The following is a 25,349-nucleotide window of genomic DNA, read 5'->3' as shown; positions in this document are numbered from 1 at the left end:
CAAAACACCACAGAAGTCTACAAGATACATCCCAGGATGAGAAGTAATCTGCTTGGCAATAGCATTTCCTTGAATTAAAACAAAGGCACATAGTGGATTACATTCTTCAGCTACAGGCTCAAAAGCAACTGCAAAAACAGATGTTCATTTTCCCTGTATCTCCATTAGATGGAACTAATGTAGCATCAAATGTGTTATTCCTGACAGAAGACAAATAGATCACAACTCATCAGTTAAATGCACACTCCCATCATTCTGCCACAAAACTTTCAGCTCAAGCAGGCATAGGCCCCACATGTAATAATCACTCCTTGAATTAACTGCTACAAAAACTACCACCAAAGAGTGGCCTTTTCTAAGAAATTTATACTTTAAAAAGCATTAACTTGCTGCAAATACTATAAAATATCGAACATTCCTAGGACATCAGAGAATGCTGTGGGTTTAACAGGTATATAATCTTCCATTAATGTCCATGGATTTCACTCCAACCTCTAAATTTCCCCCAAAAAGTTCCCCAAGAACTCAAGCACTGTGGAAAAGACTTGTGAAAAACACCACCATCACTGTATCTCCCTTCAGTATTTCCAGCCTCTTTCCCTCTTCCAAGTAGAACAGCAGAGTGGGGTAAAGCAGAGCTTGGAATCTCCACCACCATAGCTAAATACACCCAAAAACAGAACTCAATTTTTTATTTTTGCTTTACATTTCCAAGCAGCTCCCATTTGATACCATGGTAAACTGAAGGTTGATGAAATTATTTGCTCCCTTTAACTTGATGTTTACATCAATAAGCATTCAAATACAGAGTCTTAAATAAACTACTGCAACAACAATATTGATGCTTCCATTAAAGACTGACAAGAAGAGCTCAACCCAAAGGCATTACTAAGTAGCTCAGTATTTTGCAGTTTGCCTAATCAAACATTTTTGGCTTAGCAGAACATTCACAACAAAAGAAAAATAAATCAAAATAAGAGAAAACAGACTTCTCTTTCCAGTTCAACTGCTGACTGACAGACCTCAAGGAAGCCTTTCCTTTTTTAACAGTCTTCTGCCTAGACAGGGGGATTATGCTTACTTACCACAGAGAAAGCTGAGATTTGAGAAGCATAAAGCACTGCAGAGAAAGAAATACAGGTGCTGAGTACTATTATTCCATAGAAAAAGAAAGAAAACTGGTTATTTTAAACAAGAAGTTTATTTAAACAACAAGACGTTTTACTTGAAGGGAAAACTATCTAGGACTTTTTTTTTCCTTTTTTTTTTAAAGAGTAATTTACCCCTACTTAGACAGAGATTGCTCTACATGTAACAGCTACGTACAAAAAAGTTATAAAATTGCCCTTGGTTTTACAACGATAAAAGAAAAACATTGAAATTATCCAATCAAACAAGTTATGCAAGGTTTTTGTTTTTGAAGATTGAGAGCAAAATAACTTACTGGAATATAAAGATAACTCGGCTTATTCTGTGATTCTGTAAAAGTAGAAGGAGCATGCCACTAACGGAGAGAGGGGCATTTTCACAGAACCAGTTTGTTTTCCCACCCCATCTCCATTAAATGTTGATCAAAACATACCATTGGCCATTTAGTTAAAAAAAAAATATGCATTATGTCTGTGCACATCACCAGTTACTTTATGTACAATAAAAGGAATAAGAAAAAAAAAATCAGAGAGAAGAGAGAAAACTATACTGCAGTAGTCAGGATGTGGCTGAACCAAGTCTCATTTTTCTAATTGTGAAGTGTCGCCTGTGGGAGCACAGTTCTGGAGAGGAAAGTAGCAGGTTCTTTTTTGTGTGTTTGTTTTAGTAAACTCCTCCTGTTTGCTGCTGGAACACATCAATTGTATCTTCATCCTCCATTTCCAACTACAGCAAAAAAAAAAAAAAAAAAGAAAAAAGGGCTTTCAACTCTTCTCACATCTCTACAGCAGTCTGGGTTGCACTTACAGTTCCTGACTTTATGTTTACTTTTCATGGAACTTAACCTGAGAAGCCCCACTCCCCTCCACCACCACCCTTTTGTACATTTAACAAAACTCACTAACTCAAAAGCAAAGAAACTGCACAGAAAAAAAATGCCAATTGATAATTGTTGACCTAGAATGAATTCTAGTACTAACTTCAGGGTACACTGTGTGACTTCTAAGAAACAGACTTATAAGATTTGATTTCTGTTGTCTGCTTTGCCATTGCATCTTTGTTCTCCTATTTACTCCCTCAGTTTACCTTAAAACATTGCCACAATTCCAGTTGGCTGCTGCAGCTCAAATGGCTACAGCACTGGGGAAGCAGACTGGAATTAAAGCCTCTGCCCAACCAGGCAGTAAAACCAAGTATCAGCAAGCACAAAAAAATTAAACACACTTGGCATATAACCATATAACAACTGCCAGTGAAGAACAGCAATGCTTCATTGACATAATTATCTTTTTTCACCCTAAGTTTTACAGTTGATATTCCTGGGATGTTAATGGCACCTACTGACAAAATCTGTACCAAAACTGAAGAAGCTGCTGTAACTAATTTAAGTGATACTTCTAAAGACTCAGTTGCTGCTCAAGAAGTCAAACTGGTCTATGCCATTTACCAAAGCTATAAACACACTGGTCTGAGCTTCAGCAAAACATGGATGGAAAATAAAAATCATACTGTTGCCTTAATTATCAGGATTGCAAATTAAGAAGTTGCATAGATTAGGGCCACAAGAGGCACAATCTTTGAAGCAACACCTTTGAAAATTCAGAACTGAAAACTGAAGTCCGTTATTCCACTACAAGCAGTTCTCAGATAAAACTATCACTTGGTCAGGCTGATTAAATACAGCTCCGTGGAGCAGGACAGAAAAATGCTCCAGGGCCACAGGGAACCATTCTGTTCTTGGAATGGCCTTCATTCAGACATTTACAGACAACCCAAACTTCACTGCATTCATTAATTCCATGCTAATGAAACAGCTTCAGATTACAAACAACAGAAATTACTTTTGTATTACAAATGCAAGCTTGCAATCATGATCTCTCTGATAACATCCTGGCAAAATTTTATATAAAAAATAAAGCCATTGCTTCAAAAAAACCTCAACTCTTAACTTGCCATCCTTATCTCAGAGCCATGAATCAATAACGCAAAAGTTTTACATGACTCACCATCTGTACCCTGTACTTAATTTCTCTGTTTTATTATTGCAGTGAGACAGATTTATTATTCAAAACATCAAAAGTCCTGGATTCCATTTCTAATTATCCTAAAGTAGTTACACCAAAATAATGGTTAAAAAAGATCCAGTTCTATCATTAACGTATACATTTACGTAAGTATTTGATAGGAAACAGAAGCATCAACTCCTGCAGCAAATTTCAAATAGTTCTTTAGCCTTGCTTGTGCTTTTACCTGTGCAGGTGTGTCTGTTTCATTAATTGGCTGCCCATCGAACCGGAATCTGATTTGCCTCATTGACAACCCCTGGATAAAGAGAAATAACACAAAGGGAAATAAACCTGGTGTAAAAGTACTCAGTAGTTTACTCTTGAATTTGTCACTGAATTGCAGCACCATCATTAAAAGCCACCAGAGATTCTGTCCTTCCCTCATGCCCTGACTTTTAGTCATTTCACTCCAAATCCCTGCAATCTGTTTTGTATTAAATGCTGCATTGTGTCCAACAACTCATGAGAAGCAACAGTGCCCCCACTGACTAAGTAAAAATAAAGCCATTTCTGCTACACCCCAAAGGCCAGCAGGTTTGTGCTTTTGAGTAATTAACTTAAAAAATAGGTGCAACACTCTAGGTAATAAATGTCCAACAATGACACTCAACACTCCTTTTTGATCTTCTCCAAAAACAAAGGTATTCTAAAATATTTATTCCACAAATGCAACAACAAAATTAGTCTGCAGCAGCAAAGAGTAAAAAATGGGAACTTTCTGATCTCCAATTCCTATTATAAAGAAATCAATGTATCAAGTTGTTCCATGCACAGATGGAAAAAATAAAGGAATTTTCTACTTCCAGAAATTAGCCAGTACTTTGGGATAAGCATTTCTACCACACAACACTCATTTTACTGACCTCTTCCACCCCTACAAGAATATCTCTCATCCTCACCTGAGCCAACAGACTGAAAAATGTAACTTGGGCATAACAACCAATCCCTGCTACTCATAACATCAGCTCCAAAATCACCAGTGAGTTTTCCAAGGTATTTTACAGCACCACGCATTCTGCAAAGGCAGGTCGGTGACATTTGGGGACACAAACTTTCTTTCCAGTTCTATCCATTCTCTCCAGGGTATCTACCCATCCAAGAGCCCAGTCTGGTTTTGAAGCCAATCCAATGGATTGCAGGGTCGTGCTTTGGCATCTCTGAGTTAGAAGAGAAGCCTTCACTCAGCCTGGCAAGAGCGGATGTCCCACACAACAGAAAACAATGTAGCAATTATTTCTGAGGAGTAGATTTGTCAGGAAAAATATTTTAATAAATGTGAGTAAACTTTTTTTATTAACTTTATGTTTCACAGTAAAATGCCTTCTCCAGCATGATCAAGACACTGCAGTATTCACTCAGAACATCATCTGGTCTAAGGAAGTGTGTGGCTCAGTCTCATGGCAGCAACACAATTCTGCACAGTAACATTTGGTTTGAGCCCTCTTCTCTGACATTGTGTTTCTTAAAACATGTATTTCCTATTCCCAGAGCATTGTTTTTGTCCAGGTTCATGACAACTTTATGAGCTAAATAAATGTTAGCTGAAAACATACTGAAAAACTGTCCTTTGGTGAGCTTAGTGTCCACAAAACATCAAGTATGGTCCATGGATGATTTTTTACCATTTAATCACAAATACTCTTGATCTTCTCAACAGGTCACTCAAATTTAATTACTTCCATTTTAGATCTACTACACACAACACATGATTATCATCCTTTATAGCTGCTAAGTTCTCTATCACCTTTCCAAAATTAAGGATTTAAGTTGGGATGTACCTAGTTAGATAAATAAATACTAGAATAAAATATAACTTTTAGAGACATGTAGAACAAATGTTTTTTGTTTAAAAACATTCAGCAAAATTTCAGAAGTAAGCACCTAAAGAGAAATCCACATCCACATAAATTTTCTTTGGATACTTAATAGCTTAAAACTAAGATCAGAAAAAAAGTCTCCCATTCTGAGGATTTACTGATGTTTTTCCTCGGGTTGATACCTGGGGTTTTTTTTGCTGGCTTTGGCTTTTTTTTTCTTTAAGCAGAGTAAACATTCTGGCAATCTAAGACAATTTGGAGTATTACTTTTGCTTGCTTCAAAGTAACTAACAATGAATGACACTTTAAAAATTTTGTATGCCAGGACTTTACAAATAACCAATCCTCAAATTCCCTGAAACACAGATATAACTGCACTCTATGACTGGAAAAAGCAACACAGTGATTTGCAAAATATAACAAGAGTTTGTATGACTGAGGTAGGAAAAACAAACTCACAGCTTCCAACAATCACTAATTTCTCCACAGAACACTCACAGAAGAACACATTCACATGTTCATCAAGAGCTAATTTTTCCTGTCTCTTCTCTTATTCTGTTGTGGCACAGAGCAAACTGAAGAGGTTTTACCACTCTCTAGGTGAATCACACCTTTTTTTTTTCCTGGTGATCAAATAGTTACACCAATATCTTACACTGACTTTATTGTATGCAACAGTATCCTTGAATATTTGTGTTTAAAAAAATTTAAAATTCACAAATTCTGAACAGTTTTGTAGAGCTAGAACTTTTTACAGGCAGACAGACATTAAAAAATATTGTGGATAACAGAGACAAAATATTCTTATTCAAGAGCTTCAGAAGGAAGAGTTCCATAGCTCTACTCAAACAGGTGTTTTTAGAAGTTGCAATAGCTGCCTGCAGTCTCACAAACTGGCTACAGCTGCCACCACATCAGCAAATCCATGGGGTGTGTTTGTCTCTTAGAAGATTCATTTGTCAACCAGGACACAAGAGAAAAGACAAAGCTCATCACTAAATGTACCAGCTCCTTCTCAAGGTATCTTCTCATCTCAGTACAATTAAGCTAATAAATCAGAAGCCAGTGACCAGTCCAAAAAGTCACTCAGAGCTATAAAAATCCCTGATTACCACTTAACTCTCTCTCCCCTGAGTTCATCCCAAACCCACCCTTTCCACACGAATATTTCTGAGTATTACAGCAGCAGTTACCTCCCAGAAGTCTCCACCTATAAATGCAGATTTCATAGATGACAACAGATCTTTATTTCACCCATTTCCTGCCACAACCCTCTCAGTCCAGCCTCTAACAGACCCCAAGGACAATACACTTCCCACAGCACAATTAGTTTCTGTTCTATCTCTATCATTTTGTGTATTTATTAAAGTTTTAAGACTTTAACTATCTTCCTCTATCCCTTTGGAGAGCAGCTCTCCCCCAGACACCGTTCTCCTGAGATCATACCTGTCGTTCACAATAGGCTTTCATTAGTTTACTAAGTGGTGTGTGCCTCTTAATCTTAAACTGCACCACAGACCCATCTTGCCCTGCCACCTTCAGATTAATGTGGTCATTGTTTTCAGTCTTCACTCCTTCCTGTGAGGGAAATAAAAGAAAAAAAAATAACCAACAGTTTTTAAAAAAGGTATGAAACTAGAAGTTAACATTTTACCGAAGTGCAACAGGTTATTGAAAAGGAGGAAATAAAGCTATTAAAGCAGTTTACTGACTTGAAACCTTGAATTAGGGAATAAAGGTCAGTACTTTTCAGCTGAAAATTTAAAGACAAAAAGCCACATACAAAGAAAAAAAATCTGATATTAGCTGTGATTCTGCAGACTGGAAATTTAGCAATGAAGAACCACCAGGCCAGGCATACAAAACAGATTAAAAAAAAAAAAGTTTTCCTAGCAAAAGCACAACAATATGCAACACCAGCATTCCCACTGAATGGAATTAAGTTACCTATGTTAAAACTCTGATCTGTTATAGCTGATTTGTGTTATAACTGTGATCCCAACCAAGGTTCTTTCTCATTGCAACACAAACTTTTTCCTACCGTTTGATGTCCTTATTAAAAAAAAAAACTTTGCAGATACTTTAAAGGACTATGTTTCAAACGGTGATAAAGCCTAAAACGGCCCAGGTCTTCTCCTTCAGAAAACGTTGAAAAAAACTCCCCATCAAGCAGCCCGACCCTGTCGGAGCGGAAAACTGCGGAAGATCAACTTCCAGCTCGGTCCCTCGTGTTCTGGGCGGGCCTGAGGGCAGAGGGACGGGGTCGGGGTGTCCGGCACCCCCAGTTCCAGATGTATTTTCCCTCTTTTCTGGGAGCTGCCTCCCGCCATGTGTCAGCCCGCGCGCGGCCCCGCGCCCTGCACCGCTTCCAGCTCGGTTTGAAAATAGTGTGGGGGAGGAAAAAACAAAAAAAAAAAAAAAAAAAGGAAGGAAGGGTGAGGAGAAAAAAAAAAAAAAAAGAAAAAAAAAAAAAGAAAAAAAAGTCAACCCCCCGGCGGCGGCCTCTGTTAATTCCTGCCGTGCGGAGCGGAGCCCCCGCCGCCCCCCCCGGCCCCGAGCGGGGCCAGAGGCGGCACAAAGGGGCCGGAGCCGTGAGGGGACCGTGAGGGGACCGTGAGGGCAGCGGCTGCCGAGGCAGACAGCGGGGATGCTGCGGCCGCGGAGGAGGAGGAGGAGGAGGAGGAGGAGGAGGAGGAGGAGGAGGAAGGCAGCAGCAGCAACCGCCTCCAGACCTGCCTCTCTCCCCGCGGAGGGCGGGAAGGCGGCCCGGGCTCGCTCCCCCTCTCCCCGGGGATCCCCCGCCCGCCCCGGGAGCCGCGGCCCCGGCCCCCCCACCCGCGCAGGAAAATGGCGCGCAAAGGCGGCGCGGGGGCTGCGGGCCGGCGCCGCCGCCTGAGGGGCCGAGCGCGGCGGCGGGAGCTGCGGAGCGCGCCGGCCTCACCTTGGGCTTCTCGTCGGCCATGGCGAGTCGGCGATGCGGGGGCGGCTCGGAGCGCGCACAAAGGGGGGGCAGAGCCGGCCGAGCGCGGCGGAGAGAGGGAGAGAGAGGGACACAGAGAGAGGGGAAGGCGGGGGGGGGCCGGGAGCGCGCACGCACGGGGCAAGGCGCGGCCCCGCGGCTGTGCGTGCGCGCACCCGCCGCGCTCTCCCCTCCCCCTCGGGCGCGTTCCCGCTGCCCATTGGATCTCGGCGCGCGGGGAGGGGGCGGGGCCAGGCCCGGGCGGGGGGGGGCGAGGCGGGAGGGAGGGGGCAGGGGCGGCGGGGGGAGCGCGCGCGCGCCCCGCGGCCGTTACATAACGCGGCGGCGGCGGCGGCGGGAGGGGAGGGGCGCGCGCGCGCCCGTGCGCCGCCTGCGCGCTGCGTGCGCGCCGCGTGCGCGCGCTCCCGCCCCGCCCCGCCCCGCGCGGCGGGCATTGTCCTTCGCAAAATGGCGGCCGGGCCGCCCTCAGCGCCCCGCAGCGCGCCCTCCCCGAACGGAACTTCGCCCAGCCGCCCCCAGCATCCTTGGCCCCCTCAAATCTTAAATCGTCTCAAATCTCCTCGAAGCTGCTGGGTCGCCTGCCACAGCCCCCTCAGAGCCCCCTCAGTGCCCCCTCAGTGCCCCCTCAGTGCCTCCTCAGAGTCCCCTCAGAGCCCCCTCAGTGCCCCCTCAGTGTCCCCTCAGTACCCCCTCAGTGTCCCCTCAGTACCTCCTCAGTGCCCCCTCAGTGCCTCCTCAGTGTCCCCTCAGTGCCCCCTCAGTGTCCCCTCAGTGCCCCCTCAGTGCCCCCTCAGTGCCTCCTCAGTGCCTCACACGGTGCTCTTGGCACACACACCTTCCCAATCGAACGGCGTCCCAGGGAGGTGGTGAGTCCCTGTCCCTGGAGGTGTTTAGGGGGAGAGCGGACGTGGCACTCAGTGCCATGGTCTGGTTGAACATGAATGCAAAGGTGGTGGTGGGGCATAGGTTGAACTGGCTGATCTCACGCCTTTTTCGACCTCGTTGATGCTGTGGTTCTGTGATCTCCCTGGTCTCTGCCTCATCAGATCTCTCCCTCCTGTTTGTGCCCCTCGCTCACTGTGTTGTGGAGGACAGTGATGGTGTGGCAGACGCCCAAAACCCTGGGCTGTCCCTGTGAGGAGGGATTATCCTCCACAGGAGAGATGCCATGTCTGAAGGAAGTGAGCACCTGCAGCACCCCAACAATTACACCACATAAATTACACTACATAAATCAGACCCACCAATGATGTGATTTCTTAAAAGTTCGTTCCAATGGGAGGGAGGAGGAAATTCTCAATAACTCCAGAGATTTCACAGGTTCACACAAAACAGTTCCTGTATCTTCTATCATCAGCGTTACACTTGCCATCATAATTTGTCAAATGCTTCTCTATGTCATGTAGATGGAAAAGAAACTTCACAAAAATTACCCCTGTCAATCCCCAGGGATGGATTTTCCAGGTGGGTATCACTCCACACTGGTGCTGTTCCATGTGGGAACACTCTTGAGTCATGACACCAAGGTGGCTGTGTGGTTACACACCCCCCGTTCCTGGTAGGACAAAACTTTCTGCACCATTTCAGAGATGTTCCTTGTCCAGAATAAACTGCTCACACAGTGAAATACTGACTGAAGAGAAACTTCACTTACTGGCAGAGCTGCAGACTTGCTCTGTCAGTTCTGGTCCCTCTGCTCTGCCTTTGTCATGTTACTTCACATTCCAGCTCTCTCCTTCTGAGCACAGATTGGAGTTTTTCTGCCATTTTCTGGAAATTGCAGAAGAGTAATACCCACTGGGTAGAGGAAGCTGAAGCCACACCTTTATCTGAGTCTCAAGTTGAGAAAATGGAACAGCCATGAGGCAGGAGGATGTCCCAGGCTTCCACCTGAGCTTCCACAAAATGTGAGCAGTGGTCTTTGACAATCCCTTGCAGTCCAAACTTTAGCCTGAAATTTCATAGAACCTTTAAGTTTTAGTATTTTACTTCCCCTGAAGAGTCTTAATGAGTCAATTCTGAAAAAATCCCAGGCATGGAAGTGTTCAGTTCAACCTAAGAAGGCAACAGATGCTGCTTCAAATTGTGACTGCAATTCAAACAGATCATCCTTTGAGCTCTGCTTTCCACTCCTACCTGTATCAATTTACTTGATTTATCATCAAAAGATCTATCAGTTGATCCTGCCTGTTTTCTCTGTGTTTAATTACTCATGCTATTATTTTTTTATTTGTTTAAGGTACTGGGAGGTGAGAAGCACCCTGGCTGGGGAAGACCATGCACTTCTGCCCAAATCCCACTTCATGTGTGATGCCTCAGGCTCCTGTAGTCTTCTTTCTCCTTTCATTCCAGCTCTGAAAAGCAATGGGCAACTTGGTTTGGTCATTCTCAAATTGATCATTACTACTAAGAAGTTGTCACTCTACTAGTGAGAACAAGGAAACAAAGCATCTTAATGCCCACCCTTCTATCTATCTCATCCATGGCTTTTTAAAGCAAAACTCCCAACCCAAGGGGTACTTCACAGAGCAAAAGATGAGTTGTGATTCCCAATGGACTTAAGTTCTATTTTTAGAGATGATGCAACATCACAGAGATGTGTGAGGAAGGGCTCAAGGGGTTTGATGGTCCTGTTGTATTTTGTTCTTTTCACTTCTTCCCCCTCCCTCCTTGAAGATCCCTGTGCTGCAGGCCCAGGAGGAGGATTTTTGGGGAGGTGGGATGAAGCTGGCCAAGGCCTGAGCGTGGCATGAAAGAACTGAAGGCAGAAATGACACCAAGTGAGACACACGTTAAGGCAGCATCACAAATAGAACAAATGTGCTAAAAAAGACAGGAAAATACTCTAGGATTTATCAGAACATATGGGAGTTAGATGTGCTCAGAAAGGCTGAAAACAGCTTCAGATGCACCAGCACTGGTCTCACCACCAATCAAACAGATCCCAAATCACAGAGCAGGTTTATACAAACCTCATCTCTGTGTGGCTTTTCTTTTTACATAGCAACAGAGGAAACTCTGAGAAACTGGAGCTGACAATGATCAGTACTAAAACCTGCAAAGGAACAGGCCAGACAGCAGCACTGGGAGAAAGCAGCGGGGGGAGAAGCCACACTGGGAACTACAAAAGCTCCACTCCTGCAGGGTCCGGGCTGCAGCAGAGGGGAGCAAAGCAAAGGTTTTTGTCCCTCTGAGCTCCTCCTCTTCAATGCACCAAGCTGAAGGGAAGTGAATGGAGAAGCATCACAGTGAAAATTCCTGAGAAATTCCATCTTTGGGAGAAAAAAATTCCACGTGTTTTTTTCTTAAAGTATTTCCATACTTTGTTTCACTCTTGTACTGCAGTTTTATAAGGAATAAATCTAGATTTTGCAGAGCTCTTTGGTTTAATTCTCCCCCCTCTGATGAAGAGGGCAGGGAACATGGGCATTCCATATACATGTTCTTCATGCTGGGATTTTAAAATATTAAGTTTTTTGATACCAAAGCAGCTACAGGTAGAAGGTGCATGCTCCTGCACATCAGCAAACATTAGCCTATAAAACCAACTCCAGCCCCTTCAAAACTGAGTGTTACTTTGTACTGAGTCCAATGCAATAACAAAAAGCACTCAGTAATTTGGTGTGAATGAGTGCGTTGGGTTACCAGCTCAGACTCTGCAGGTCTGAGTGCTTTCCTCAGGCTTTGTTCTTCATTAATTCTGGCTTAACCCTGGGAATAGAAAATACCTTTTGCCTATAGCCCTGCCTGTGCTGTGCCTTCCCTGTTCATGATGCTGATCATTCCCTCTGTTCCCCAAATAGCTTCCAAACCTCCTATTTCACAAGGTAGTAACTCCTGTCCTAATCAGATCTTTTTTTCTCTCTTTTTCTCCTGACTGTAAACCACACAATTTCTCTTTGCTTCCCTTGCTGGACCCACAGCCCATACTCCAAAGCCTTTCTGAGCAATGTGAAATTCCATGCTGACATGGAAATTCCCAACTCTACTCAATTATATGGACTGAGAGGCACAGAAGCCTCGAGCAGGAAGGTTTCCTTTCTAGGTATGTGCAGAGCTCCAGCCAGTGTTCAAGAGGACCAAAAATTGTCAAGATTTCATACCAAAACTCACCTTTTCCAAGATGATTTCCACAGGAACCATCCATTTATGAACAACAGATGCTGCGGATATGAAAAGCCACTGACACTTTTAGGGAGAGAGCAAAGTGGACGCTGTGTGCCAAGAGACAGCAGGAGAAGATCAAAGAGTTCCAGCTTTCAGTGTCTCTTCCCACAGATGGACCTGGGAGCAGCAGAGGACACTGTCCCACTCCTAGATCAACCTCCCACACGGTGGATCTCTACACAGTATTACATGGATGTTCTAAATATATTCTGCCACTCACAAGAATCTGCTGCAGTTATAAAAGCAGCACCTTAGCCTTGAGGAACAGTGGCAGGAGGCCTCGTACCCCTGGGTTTTTAGACATCCGGTTTTGAATTGCATATAGAGCCTTTTAGTGATGTGTGGAATGGTATTCTGGATCTAGGAATGCCCACAAACATCCTCAGAAGTCTGCAGCACAGAGCAGCACCATTGTGTAAGACAATAAGGTGAATTTGACTTTGTACAGCAGATTAAAATACAGGCACATCCTCAAATAACAAAACAGAGACCCTTACCCATGATAAACAACGACAGGTTTAAAACTGATGAGTCTTCAGTCTCTCAAGCAGCTTTTGGAATGTTTAATTTGTTCTACCTGCAAAAATTTATTCGTTCTGACCTGAAGAGACACCACTTTCTTTTCTCAGCATGACTGGTTACATGACATGCTCTTCCCAGAGATAACTGCTGGCCTTATTTTTATTGGAAATGATGGATGCAGCAGTTGATAAGTAAAAAAGGGCAATTTAGCCATGGAGTGTTGCACTATTTGTCATACAGGACAGCAAATTATTTACATTATCTTGAAAAGTTTCTTTTTAGTGAGCATTCTGGGAAGGCACCAGCCTAAGAGGGACTGGTTCCAGCTGTGAGACCAACAAAGCTGCACTGCTAATACTTGTCTTAAAAAGTATATTGCTGAAGAACTTGCTTATTGGCTAGCACAGGCAAAAAGTGAGGAGTTCACAGAAGCAGGGAGGAGAGCAGAATGGAAGGAGAGGAGCAGGGTGCTGTGAGTGTTTTATCACACCATGGCATTGAGTTGAATGCCATGGTAGGTGAGCTCCCAGTGTTAACAGAAAGGTGATGAGCCTCCAGCAGCCTCAGAAGGCACCTCTGCCCAGTGTCCAGGGGATATTCCACCTCCTCCTGGACCCTGAGGCAGGGAGTGAGTGAGTGAGTGAAGCACAGTGGCAGTTCTTCCTGCTTTGATCCTGCTTCATTACATGTCCTTCCCGAACCTGCAGGCAACTCTCTGAAGTCAGAGCACATAATTTGATTAGTCAGCTTTATCAATGCCCAAGAGCTCCAGAGAGCATCACCTTCAACATCCCAGAGGCTTCTCAACCTGCACGTGTTTGACATGTATGAGGAAATAGGAGACATGGGTTGTTACACAATGAAGCGTGAAAACACTGACAGTGACTGTGCACTTGGACAGAGATCAGGCAGGATGCGCAGTCTCCCTCACTGGAGATATTCCAGAACTGTCTGGACACAGCGCACTGCCATGCACTCTGAGATGAGCCTGCTGCAGCAGGCAGTTTGGACCCGAGTTTGTGGTCCTTCCAACTTAACCTATTCGGTGAATCTGTGAACGCTGACTGACCAACGACATCACTGCACGGCACACCTGGGGCCAGCAGTGCTCCCAGCCAGCATTGAATCTGTCCTGGCAAGAAAATGAGGAACACCGTGAGGGGCTGGCATCCACCCCAGCCCACCCCATCCCCACAGCCCGCTCGGCGCAGCCCCGGCGCTCAGGCCCGGCGGCCCGGGCGGTGGCGGGGCGGGTCCGTCCGCCTGGCGGGGCCTCGCGCACGGGCGGCGCTTCCGGGGGCAGCGCCGGTGCCTGTCCCGGGCCGCGGGACCCGCGCTCCCTCCCGTCCCGGCGGCGCCCGGGCGGCTCCCCCGGCACAGCGGCCCCCGGCCCGGCGGGGGCTCGCGGCACGCAGGCGGCGGCGCGGGCAGCCCGGGGGGCCTCGGCGGCCCGGCGGGCGGGAACGGCAGCGGCCCGGCGGGCGGGAACGGCAGCAGCGCGGCCGCCGCCATGGACGAGCCGGACGCGGAGCCGCCGCTGGTGGTGCGGGATGGGCCGGGCCGGGGGCTGCGGGGCCGGGGGCTGCGGGGCCGGGGGCTGCGGGGCTGAACGGGGCGCCGCTGACGGACACCGTCCCCCCGCAGGTGGTGCCGGGCGCGGACCCCTCGGCCCGGCAGCTCTGCTTCGCCTGGGGCCCCGCGGAGGTGCTGGTGTGCGAGACGCTCTTCGGCCGCGCAGGTGGGCTCCGCTCCCCGTGCCCATCGCGGTTCTGGGTGAGGGCAGGGCGGGCGCTGCTGCCGGGCGCTGACGGGCTCTGTTGCAGGTACCGGGGATGGAGCACCGAGCTCCTCCTGCGTCTTCGTGGTCCGCAGGGACCAGGACATTTACATCCAGACCCTGCGGAAACTCTTCAACGAGTCGCACGGGATTTTCATGGGGCTGCAGCGGAGCGAGGAGGAGCTGGCGGGGAAGTCGCGGAAGGCGCAGTGAGTGGATGGGGAGATGCGAAGGAGGCAGCCGCTGCCCCTTCTCCAGCCGGGGCCAGCGCCAAGGGCTGACGAACGCCTCAGGTGGGGCAAGTGCCATTGGCCAGGCTGCTTTCACCAGCTCTGGAATCAGCAGCGAGGCAGATAGAATGACTATTTTGGGGATATTTTATAAATCAAGGATCGGATCCTTCCAATAACCATGCTAGTAGAATGTGGTACAGTTTCATTGATTCCAGCTGGATCCACCCAGGTAATGGGAGTTGTTGCTGCAGAGAAACTTGCAGTTATAGGGGGCATAACACTAAAACTCCAACAGCTCCCTCCAATCAAAGTCTTTTTGTGTTTGGCAGATTGGTTCAAGTGAGTAAAAACTACCGGTCAGTGATAAGAGCCTGCATGGAGGACATGCACCAGGCAGCTGGTAAGTTTGTTTGTTCTCTTCCTGCAAGAAAAGGAAACACCAGTTGCAATTACAAAAGTAGGATTGTAATAGTAACTTACTGCAAGTGCTGTACAATAACATGTATAGGTTTCAGTAATTGGCAAGATTCTATTTCCATGTGGGATATTTCCACGTTGGTTTGTGAATCTGGTCATGGACTGGTTTTTTCCCACCATATTGTAACTGATTTTCTGGGGACTTGCAGCCTTTTCGTATCTCATGTGGCAGATATATGGAAAGCTATCAAAGCTCAGAAGCAGCTGGCAAATGTAAATATGTTGCTCTTTGACTTTATTTGCTTTTCCTTCAGTTTCGACCCAGGACCCTGCCCTGCAAGGCCAGTACAGCACTCAGGTAATCTGCAGTCCTGTCAGGTTGAACGTGGATTACTGCCTGGTGAATTCACCAGGCCACCTCTGTGGCACGAGGCACTTCAGATTTAACTCTGTCTTGTATATGAGATGCAGTTCATGACCAAGAATAAATTGAAATAAATAGTTAATTCCTGTGCTTCTGAAACAATAAAGATGCCAAACACCTCAATTCACTGCAATGTTGTAAACATATTTTCTGTTCTAGATGTGATGTTTTCTTGTGATCCCAAAGCTGACAAGAAAAGTTTCAGACTTGCTGTGTGGTGTTTCACCTCTCAAACTCTCAGATTCCAATCAGCAGCATCTGAGCCTCACAGCAACCTCTGGGTGTTGAGGGTGAGCTGTCAGATCCACCAGAGCGTTCTGGGAGGAGCAGAGTGCTCACACCAGCTCTGTCCTATCAGCTGCAGTGGTGTTGCTTCATTGGCTGTTCTTTCTGCCTTTGATGTTTGTATTGAATCTTAAAAGGCTGAAAATAAGACCAGTTATATTGCTCACTGGTGACAGATTATTGTTGCATTTCATTACACAGTGTCAGTGTTCTCTGACCAAAGAGTGTGAAATTGTGGCCTGTGTCTTTTAATTTTTATCTCTGCAATGTCAGTATGATGTTTCTCTGTAAGAACTGATTTCTGTGGACAGCAGATGCCTTTGTGTGGTTAAAAAACCCAGGTGGAATGACTGTTTCTGAAACTTGGCCCTGCTTTCCTTCAGGTTTCCATTCTCTCCGCAATGGAGCTGATCTGGAACCTTTGTGAGATTCTGTTTGTTGAATCAGCTACAGGTGAGCTGTGAACTATGCTGGTGTAAAGACTGATGGGTTTCTTCTTTGCATATTTCTTTGTTTAAAATGTGTATTATATTCCCTGTGTCATAGTTTAATGTTTTAGAGGTATGCAGTGTCAGTAAGCCTTTTAATATCCCTTCTGCCTCAGTTAACTGCCTTCTTTATACTGAATTATACCAAGCTATTCAATTTTCCTTCTACTTTTCTTCCTCGCTCTGATTTAAATTGTTTCTTTGTCAGAAAGGTTATGAAGCAGAGGGATATCAAAAGTTGTTGCCAATCTATTTTATTTATAAGCTTAAACATGTCTTTAAACATCAAATGTGTCGATGCCAGTTGACATTTACACAGCTCTGATATAACTCCTTTAACTTTAGGTTGCCATTTTTGAAGTCAGTCTGTTTACATTGGTCTTTTAAAGTAGGAAATAATTTTTGAAGGAAATCATATTATGCAAATAAATGTGCTACTTACACAGTCCCAGAATTCAGCAGAGACTTGCAAATTATAGATTACTTAAGCTAAATTGGTCACCTAGTACCAAATTTCTTCCACCTATTCAGTTAGTAATAATTATGCTAAAATAAATAGAAATATTCTGTTTGTCTCTTGGCATTGCAAGATTTATGATCTGGATCACTCATTTTTTATTTCTTCAAGTGTGGGTTTTCTACTGGACCGTGTTGCCACAGGAAAACCTGTCAGAGGCTGGGTGCTCCCAGGGCCTCTTTGCATAAGGAGCTCTGTAATTTGGGGGTGGCAGGTAGAAATCCAGTCAGTAAATCTCATCTAGTGATGTCAAACTGTTATAAAATGTGCGAGAGCAGTTTGGGAACAAAGAGGTGGGAACTGACAGAGGGAAATCTGCCTGCACAGCTGGGCCCCTCCTGCTGCGCCTCCTGGACTGGGTGCGGCTCCACGTGTGCGACGTGGACAGCATGGTCCGGGAAGTTCTGAGCAGTGAGAGTCCATCCAAACACAAGCTCTTCTGGAACGTGGTGAGTATCACCACCTGGAAGATTCTTCAACAACAGGAATTCATGTCTGTACTCTCCTTCCTCTTCCCTGCTGGACATGACACCTCTTTGCTGTCTGCCTGTGTAGGCTTTAGGATGAAGCTATTCTCATTCCCATCCTCATCCTTCCTGACCTGTAGAGGTCAAGCCTTCCACTGTTACTTGAATTACCAGTGCCTACAATTTAAACATTTTAACTCCACTTCCTGTGCCTGAATCACAGGTTAAAAGGCCCCTCTGATCCCTTTCCTGGGTGCTCCATAATCTTGCCCAGCGTGGAGCTCATGGACAGGGGGTTTTTGCAGGTGGATGTCTTTGTGCTGCAAGGCCGGATGGACGAAGCACGGCACCTGCTCTCCAAGGAGGCCAGTGCCAATCCCACATCCATGAACATGTACAAAATCTTGGATGACTTGATGAAGAAGATGCCTGTTCCCAGTGTATGTACAAAGTGTGTTTTCCATGCAGTTTGTTGGGAAAGCCTCCAGGTTGTATCCCCTGTAACAGTTTGTTCCCCTTTAGAATATCTCGTTCTTACTCCTTTACAGTAACAATATTTGTGTTCTTGAATTGCCAAAGACCCAGCAATTCAGATAAAAGTCCGTTAGGTGACAAATCAACACAGAAAGATGACAGGCAGCCTCATGTTTAGCTTTTTATCAGGAGTGACTGTGAGTTTGGCCCAAAAACTGTGGCCTGGTGATTTGACTTTGTGTTTCCTTTATTCCTTGTATTCCTTTGTTCCCTCTGTTCAGCTTAGCAATACCCAGACACTGACAGAGCTGGAGCTGAAGTGGCAGCACTGGCACGAGGAATGTCAACGGTATCTGCAGGATGGAACTTTTGCTTCCAATCCCCACATGGAGTCCATCTGCAAGGTGTGTTCTGGCTGGGAACAAAGGAAACTTTGGACTAAAGTATTGGATCTATCCTTGTGGATTTCAGGCACCCAATGTAGCCATTAGTAACTTTAATATCTCTCCTGTCCTCCCCTGATGGTTTGCCAGCCTGGGCAGTTGGGTTTCTCTCCCTGTCCAAGATCCTAAGGCTGATTTGTAAACTGAGCTGTGAAAAAGATCTTTGTTTATCTAATTTTGAATAAATCCTCACCTTTGCAGAGCAGGAGTATTGCCTCTGGAGAGCTGGAGTGCAGCTGTATCCATCACTGAGTGTGCAGCTTTCCTGCTGTGTTTTTGTCCCTTTAGATCCTGCTGGGAGATGAGGATGCCATTTTGGAGAAGAAGGAGCTCATGACCACCTGGTACCACTTCCTCGTCACGCGGCTGCTGTATTCTCACCCGACAGTGAAGCCATTGGAGCTGCGTTTCTATGCACAGGTAGGAACTACAATTAGTCTAATATTCTCCATGTTTCAAGCACAAAAGGGTTACTACACTGAAAGAAAAACCTAGGGAAAAGTCTTATAGCAACTGTATAGCTGTAAGATGTTGTCTGGAGTTTGTAAAAGGACTGGGAGAATTATAAAGTTGACAAAGAATTGTTGAAGGCCCACTTTTCAGTGGGTCACTTTTCAGTGTCATAACGTTCTAGTCTTGTTCCCGCAAATTGTTTTCCCATTTTCCTTATGCTAAAATGAGGAAAGTTCCATTTTGTTAATGTGTTCAACCTCTATGACCTATTATTTCCTATAAAATAACTGCTACATCCAAACAAATGTCTTGTTTCTGCATTTATCATGTCTTGTCATCTCTTTCCACAGTCTAGTATGGACCTGTTCTTGGGTGGAGAGAGCAGCCCTGAGCCTCTAGACATGATTTTAATGGCAGCCTTTGAATTTGAGATGCATCAAGTGATCAAGGAATGCAGGTTGAGTTTTAAGGTTTTGATTCTCTAGTTCTGCAGTATTGCTTCTGTGTATTTGGGGCGGGGGTATGGGTACACAGCCCTGATCATCCTTGCAAAGAATTTAGCAAAAGTACGTGAAGCTGGCAGCAATTAAAAGTATTCCATTGGGTTTAGGACGTTGCAGCCAGACCTTGGACTGTAACAGAGCTGTGTTTTGGTAAGAAATGCTTGTGGAAAATCTGACACAGTCCCTGGCAGTGTTAGGCTTAGTTTTTTCTTTTGCTTCAAACACAGCATTGTCCTGAGCAACTGGTGGTTTGTGGCTCATCTGACTGACCTGTTGGATCACTGCAAACTCCTGCAGTCTCACAATCTCTAGTAAGTATTTATTTGCATTATTTGAATAAAGCTGATTAAGATAGGCCAGAGGGGGGAAAAAAACCAAAATAAAACATGCTGCAGAAATTGACAGTACTTGTGAAATAAAGTTATCGGATTTTTCCAGTGAGATGCAAATAATAATATCTGGATATTTGCTTTCTTCCCCTCCCCCAGTTTTGGTTCAAATATGCGTGAATTCCTCCTGCTGGAGTATGCCTCAGGACTCTTCTCTCATCACAGGTATCAACTTTTGTTTTATTACTTATAGGCCAGACTTAACTGAGGCAGCCAAAACAAATAACTGCATGTTGATGAAGTAAAAGGGCAAACTTAGAGCAGCCACTTTTAGAATTTCAAGAGAGGTGTCCCTCAGGGTTTATACAGGATTGGCACATTTCCCTTCCTGAATGGAGACAAAAGCTGTCTGTTAGCACCCTTCACACCTAATGACCTGAGCACAGCCACTCCTGCCACTGTGCAGAGTGCCTTGCACTGAAGGTCTTAGGAGCTGCACATGTTCCAAAGTTATGTTACAGGGAACTGGCATAAGGTAGAAAGGAAAAGCCATTTCAGCACTGAATGCAAAGTTAATCAGGGCTAACAGTTATTAATACGGGCTCAGATTCTCCTTGGGGCTTTACTGTTGTGCTCATTGAAGATTTCTAGGGTTGGAATGGTGGTGATTTCTCCCCTCTCTCAGCCTGTGGCAGCTGGGGGTGGATTACTTCGACCACTGCCCGGAGTACGGCCGCGTGTACCTGGAGCTGCACATCGAGCGCATCCCGCTCAGCACGGAGCAGAAGGCCCTCAAGGTGCTGAGGATCTGTGAGCAGAGGCAGATGCATGAGCAAGGTGGTACATTTTCACTCTCACCATTTTGCAGCGGTCCAGCTGAACCCACTGACACTGATTCTTCCCCTCCTTTGCCGTGTTTCCCCCCAAGTGCGCAGCATCTGTAAGATCATGGCCATGAAGGCTCTGCGGAACAACCGCCTGGGCTCCGCCCTGTCCTGGAGCATCCGAGCCAAGGACGCGGCATTTGCCACCCTCATCTCGGACCGGTGAGGCTGAGCCAGCAGCTCCCAGGCTGGGGGGGACAGGGGCAAGGTGGCTGCTGTGTCAAGGGCCAGCAAAGCTCCCACTGCTGCAGGAGGGGCCAGGCACCTTCTTCTGGACCAAAAAACAACACCCTCAGGTGCTCTCCCCTGCAGTACCCCCAGCTGTGCCTTCCCTAGGTTGTTTTCCTTCCTGACATCTAGAGACAAAACAGATTGGCTTTATCTGAGAGTCCAACCCCCTTAGATCTTACTTGGATAAACATTTATTTTAACAGCTTCTGTCCTCTGCCCTTCACTTGCTGTGAGAGCTGTTTGGTGGGCCAGACAGTGACCCAGGGGGCTGATTTGGGTGGAGGATAGTCCCTACCTGTGCTTTATTCAGCAGATTATTTGTAATCAAGTTCACCTCACAACCTCCTAACAAGCCAGTAGGAGTCACTTAAGCCACTGTTTCTACTAAAAATCTCACTGTTTCTACTAAAAATTTGCATCAATGAATGGTTTTATCATGTCCCTGGCTTTTTATGAGCCTCTCAAAATTTCTGACCTTTCCTGGAGTGGGAGGGTTGTTATCAAAGTGAGGACAATATTGACACTTGGCTCAGGCCTCAGCAAAAGCTCTGGCAACTCTTTATGCTTTGTAATCTCTACATGTTGTGTGGATTTTACTAATTGGAAATAGGCAGAGACCAGTCCCTGCATAGTTAGAGTATAATTTTGAAATTACACTCTGGGCAGGTGGCCAGACAACACTGTCTTCAACACTGGCAAAAGGAGTGGTAAGAGATAGCTAATCTGAGGTTTGGGGTGGTTTTTTGTTTGTTATTTGAGGGAGTGGGAATCATTAAATTTCCTTCAACTGAAGGACAAAACAAAAAAATCACAGGAAGCAGCTCTGCAAAAAGCAGCATAATGGAGGCTGTGACAAAACAGATGAAAAGCTTTTAGCATTGTTTTTGTTCCTGCTGCTTATCAACTTTTTTACACAGCAGAATAACAGAGGTTTTGTTATGATCTGAGAGTGTTACTTATGCATCCACCAGCCTCAGCTTCCTGCCTGCCTTCCTTCACTTACTCCTTTAAAAAAATAGATCTCAACTACCATAGAATGCAGAAGAATCAGTGTTTGATAAATGTACATTACACCAGTTCCTTGGCCACTTCCAGGGAATGTTTGACAACTTCTGAAGCCCTTGGGGTGGTTGATTGAGATGGAACTGAGCTGTACAGTCAAGTTTTCTGGGAAGGAATTAGGAAGTACAGAATGGTTGTGGATGATGTCCTCCCTTCTAAGCTTTCCTTGTGTTCCATTTTCTCCCCAGATTCCTTAAGGACTATTCTGAAAGGGGGTGTTTCTCTGACCTGGACCTCATTGACAATCTGGGCCCATCCATGCTGCTCAGTGACCGGCTCACATTCCTTGGTGAGAGCTGCCTACAGTGTCCATACTGCTCTGCTATGGAGAACTCCATGGAATTACTTGGATTTGTGCTTTCTTCCATCTGGCTGCCTCCTGGTTTAATGATGAGGGGAAAGCAAATGGTGAATGTGGTTTGGGATGCAGCTTGTATCAGGGGTGGCCTTTACCACTCCTGTCACACCCGGTTCCTGCTCTGCTCTGAGCAGGACAGGCCCAAGTCCTGACACTCCAAACTTCTCCTTCCTTCTTTTTCCAGCCTGTATCACTGCCTTGAGAGGCTCTGAAATACTAACAAGTGCTGCCTTAGGGGGTTAATTGGAAGAGTAATCCATTGGTTTAAGTTATGTTCACCTTGTTATAATTTTACCAAGTTCTCCAGAGTCTCCAGTGTATGGGTTCAGTGTGCCAGTGAAGCTCACTGGAACAAGAGCCCTCCCTGCCCTCTTGTGCCAAGAGACAGTGAGGGCCTCCAGCTCATTTCCTTCAGGTACCACAGCTTCCTTCTCCTGCCTGGCACAAGGCAGGCTGTGGTAACCTGCCCCTCTGCCTGCATCTGCTCTGTAGCCTTTGATTCATGGTCCAAAACAGGAAATTGATTTCTCTGATGCTTTGAGTAGGAATCTCAATTTCAGGGGCCAGAATCTGATAGGAATTTGGAATAGCTGTCAACATTGGACTGAGTCCCCTCTACCTGATGCCACCCTTAGTGGGAGGGTGAGCTTGAGTTTTATCTGTTTCCACTTGGTCCAGCTTGCAAAACTGGAACTGATTTTCCTTCATTAAAACTGATCCTAAGGTAGGTCTAGAAGCTAAACATAATTTAACAAATTATCCCTCAGCTCTGCATGCCCAGCATCATCTGGTAACTGTCAGCCCCAGAGAAGCCTTTTCCCTTTCAGCTCTTTCTAAACAATCCTGAAAGGCCTGAAAATATTTCTGCCTGTTTTTCCCTTGGGGTTTTTAGAGCCTTGCTGGAGAACTTCCCCATGTCTCTGCTTTGAGCTCAAGCATTAGTCAAAGTGAATCTGAATGAGAATCACTAATTTCCAGTACTGTGACAGTTTAGTGGATACAGAATGAGCCCACTTCCATCCTCAGCCACTTCTCTCATGCTGGATATTGATCTCACTAATTCTTAGCAAATGCAGAACTTTCCCTATTAACAGAGATTCCAGTTTCCATTTAAACAACCAAGGAAGATGGTGCAGCCTTTCAGACTTCCTTATACTCTGTGCCCTCAAAAAGGACATTCTCTCTGCTCTCTAAGCCACTGGGGCATTGCTCCCCAGACACTCAGCCTGAGGCAGCAGCAGCCCCTGGCCAGTCTGATGCAAACCCTGAAGCTCACCCAGAACAGCAGCAGGGTTTGCTGTCCTTTCAGGAAGGCTCTGTTGTCACCTTCCTTCATGCACCAGATTCCCAACCCCCAGGGTGGGCTGCCTTGGGCTCGTTTTGGCTGGGGACGGTTCTTTGTGGGAGCAGAGGGATCCGCCAAGGCCCAGCAGCCCCTGATGCCTCGTTGTGGGCACCCTGTGGCAGGGAAGTACCGGGAGTTCCACCGGCTCTACGGGGAGAAGCGGTTCCCGGAGGCGGCGCGGCTGCTGCTGACGCTGATGACGGCGCACATCGCTCCCTGCTCCTTCTGGATGACGCTGCTGACGGACGCGCTCCCGCTGCTGGAGCAGAAGGAGGTGAGGTCCTGCTCACACCGACACAGCCCCCAGGGGGCTTCTTTTGTCCTGACAAGGGAGCTCAAAGTGGTGACCCTCCTTTCCTCCTGCTGCCAGGACCTGTCCCTGGCAGTTCAGAGTGTCCCAGCAGTGGGAACACACAGGGACCCAGGAGGGGAATCTATCTATTCTTACTTCGGTTCCCTGCTGTTACAACAGCAGTGGAATTAATCTGCTCTGGTAATTTTAGCACACACTGCACTCAGGTCCTTTGGGTACTTGGCTTGAAGGTTGTTCCAGTGCTTCTAAGCACAGTTTTTCCTTCAAGATCCATCAAGAAAAGGACAATTTGGCAATCACAGACCCGGAGCAGCCACTCTGACTTTATAGCCGACCCTGCTTGGTGCAGGTGGCACTAGAGACCTCCCGAAGTCACATTCAGCCTGAATTATCCTTGGATCCTGTGATTTCAGGGGTCAGAATGGCTCTGTGGGAGTGTAAAAGCATTCTCTCCAGCTGCACTATCTTCTCAGCCTGTGTGATGTCTATAAATTTGATCTTTTTAATTAAATATTTTGATTTCCACAGGTCATATTTTCAGCAGAGCAGACATACGAGTTGATGCGATGCCTGGAAGACCTGACAGCTGGGAATCCAGACAAGCGGAAATTCCAGGTAGTCCTAATTCTGGGGACAATGGGATAAGGAATTGAGGAGGGTCATGGGAAGGGTCAGGGAGGGAAACTCTAAATTTAGATTACTAGTGAGGTCATAAGAGAGGGACAGCCCAAGTCCCAGAGACTGGCACAGTGGGTTCAGAGCAGTCAAATGAAGCATCAACAAGAGACTGAAGTATTCACAAACACAGTGCAGGAGTGTTCCTGCTCCTCCTATTCTGATGGTTTGCACTGGACCGTGATGCTTTTCCAAGATGAGTAATTGCACATTACATGGGCAATGAAGAGCTAAGATGTTGCTATCCAACAGCTCTGAGCATTCCAGGCACAGAACAGGGAACCATTTGCTGCACATGCAAAGCCCTGTAGCATCCAGGGAATGAAAAGGCTTGGCAATGGTGTCTTGGATTGAGCTATTAAGTAGGAAATGTAGCTTTTGCTCTTCTCAGGAGGTCCCTGTAACAGGCAAATGCCTCTCACTGACCTGCATCTTCACTTTCCAACCCTGAGACAGACCGTGGCACCAGCTCATGGCTGTGTGCAGTCCCCTAACCCAGGCTCTGCTCCCTTGCAGGAGGATGACATTGAGACAACCAAAGTGGAAATGCTGAGACTTGCCCTCGCACGGAACCTCGCACGAGTCATCGTCAAAGAAGGCACCGTGGAAGGGTCTTGAAGACTGCAGGGTGTTCCTCTTCCTCTGGGGCTTGCTGTACATAAACTGACTTTTTATAAGAATAAATTGTTTTGTTTTGCAGATTGCTCGGTCATTTGTTCTTGTCTTCCAAAATCAACTTTACATAGGCTTTTTTTTTTTACCTTTTATGAAGCACTTGCATCAAAATGTTACAGCTGCTTGTTCTGGCAGCCCTCTCCTGGTGAAGTGAGCCTCACTACAGCTTTTCCTTGGATTTATGTTTTCTTTAACACCCAGAAGTGAAATGAAGGCCACCTCTTAAACCAGTAGGGTTTCAGAAATGGCAGCCTCTCTATTTTTGCTTAGAAGGTCTGGAGTCGATAGTTTGAGT

General features: G+C 46.0%; 2 protein-coding genes and 1 long non-coding RNA gene across 3 annotated transcripts; 2 read left to right on the top strand and 1 right to left on the bottom strand.

Annotated features, from left to right (window-relative positions):
• Nucleotides 1-677: 677 nt before the first annotated feature.
• Nucleotides 678-8,133, bottom strand: SUMO2 (small ubiquitin like modifier 2). The gene is made up of 4 exons (XM_021554538.3): nt 7,974-8,133; nt 6,479-6,610; nt 3,400-3,471; nt 678-1,875 (listed from the first exon to the last, which is right to left on the bottom strand). The coding sequence occupies exons 1-4, from the start codon at nt 7,992-7,994 to the stop codon at nt 1,813-1,815; spliced, it is 288 nt and encodes a 95-aa protein (XP_021410213.1). The 5' UTR covers nt 7,995-8,133; the 3' UTR covers nt 678-1,812.
• Nucleotides 8,134-8,802: 669 nt separating this feature from the next.
• LOC110484115 (uncharacterized) lies at nt 8,803-11,388 on the top strand. The gene is made up of 2 exons (XR_002467699.2): nt 8,803-9,919; nt 10,252-11,388. It is a non-coding gene; the product is annotated as an uncharacterized LOC110484115 (long non-coding RNA).
• A 2,788-nt stretch (nt 11,389-14,176) lies between these two features.
• Nucleotides 14,177-25,078, top strand: NUP85 (nucleoporin 85). Its single transcript, XM_021554471.2, has 19 exons — nt 14,177-14,244; nt 14,346-14,439; nt 14,525-14,687; nt 15,041-15,111; nt 15,443-15,486; nt 16,221-16,290; nt 17,170-17,291; nt 17,615-17,749; nt 18,065-18,187; nt 18,515-18,646; nt 19,030-19,136; nt 19,410-19,493; nt 19,671-19,736; nt 20,197-20,348; nt 20,440-20,557; nt 21,877-21,977; nt 23,514-23,665; nt 24,233-24,319; nt 24,896-25,078. The coding sequence occupies exons 1-19, from the start codon at nt 14,212-14,214 to the stop codon at nt 24,995-24,997; spliced, it is 1,956 nt and encodes a 651-aa protein (XP_021410146.1). The 5' UTR covers nt 14,177-14,211; the 3' UTR covers nt 24,998-25,078.
• Nucleotides 25,079-25,349: the final 271 nt, after the last annotated feature.

This window comes from Lonchura striata, chromosome 19 (genome assembly GCF_046129695.1).
Source record: "Lonchura striata isolate bLonStr1 chromosome 19, bLonStr1.mat, whole genome shotgun sequence".
Lineage (NCBI taxonomy): Eukaryota > Metazoa > Chordata > Aves > Passeriformes > Estrildidae > Lonchura > Lonchura striata.
The sequence above is the reverse complement of the archived record's forward strand: the minus strand, read 5'-3'. Positions and strand labels throughout refer to the sequence as shown.

Excerpts from the sequence above, each read along its gene's own strand:
- SUMO2 (XM_021554538.3), bottom strand. The coding sequence starts at position 7,994 with ATGGCCGACGAGAAGCCCAAG. Across the intron at positions 6,611-7,973 it reads TGGCCGACGAGAAGCCCAAG|GAAGGAGTGAAGACTGAAAA; the intron begins GTGAGGCCGGCG and ends TTTCCCTCACAG. Across the intron at positions 3,472-6,478 it reads AAGCCTATTGTGAACGACAG|GGGTTGTCAATGAGGCAAAT; the intron begins GTATGATCTCAG and ends CTCTTTATCCAG.
- NUP85 (XM_021554471.2), top strand. The coding sequence starts at position 14,212 with ATGGACGAGCCGGACGCGGAGCCGCCGCTGGTG. Across the intron at positions 16,291-17,169 it reads GTTTGTTGAATCAGCTACAG|CTGGGCCCCTCCTGCTGCGC; the intron begins GTGAGCTGTGAA and ends CTGCCTGCACAG. Across the intron at positions 20,558-21,876 it reads GCCACCCTCATCTCGGACCG|ATTCCTTAAGGACTATTCTG; the intron begins GTGAGGCTGAGC and ends TTTTCTCCCCAG.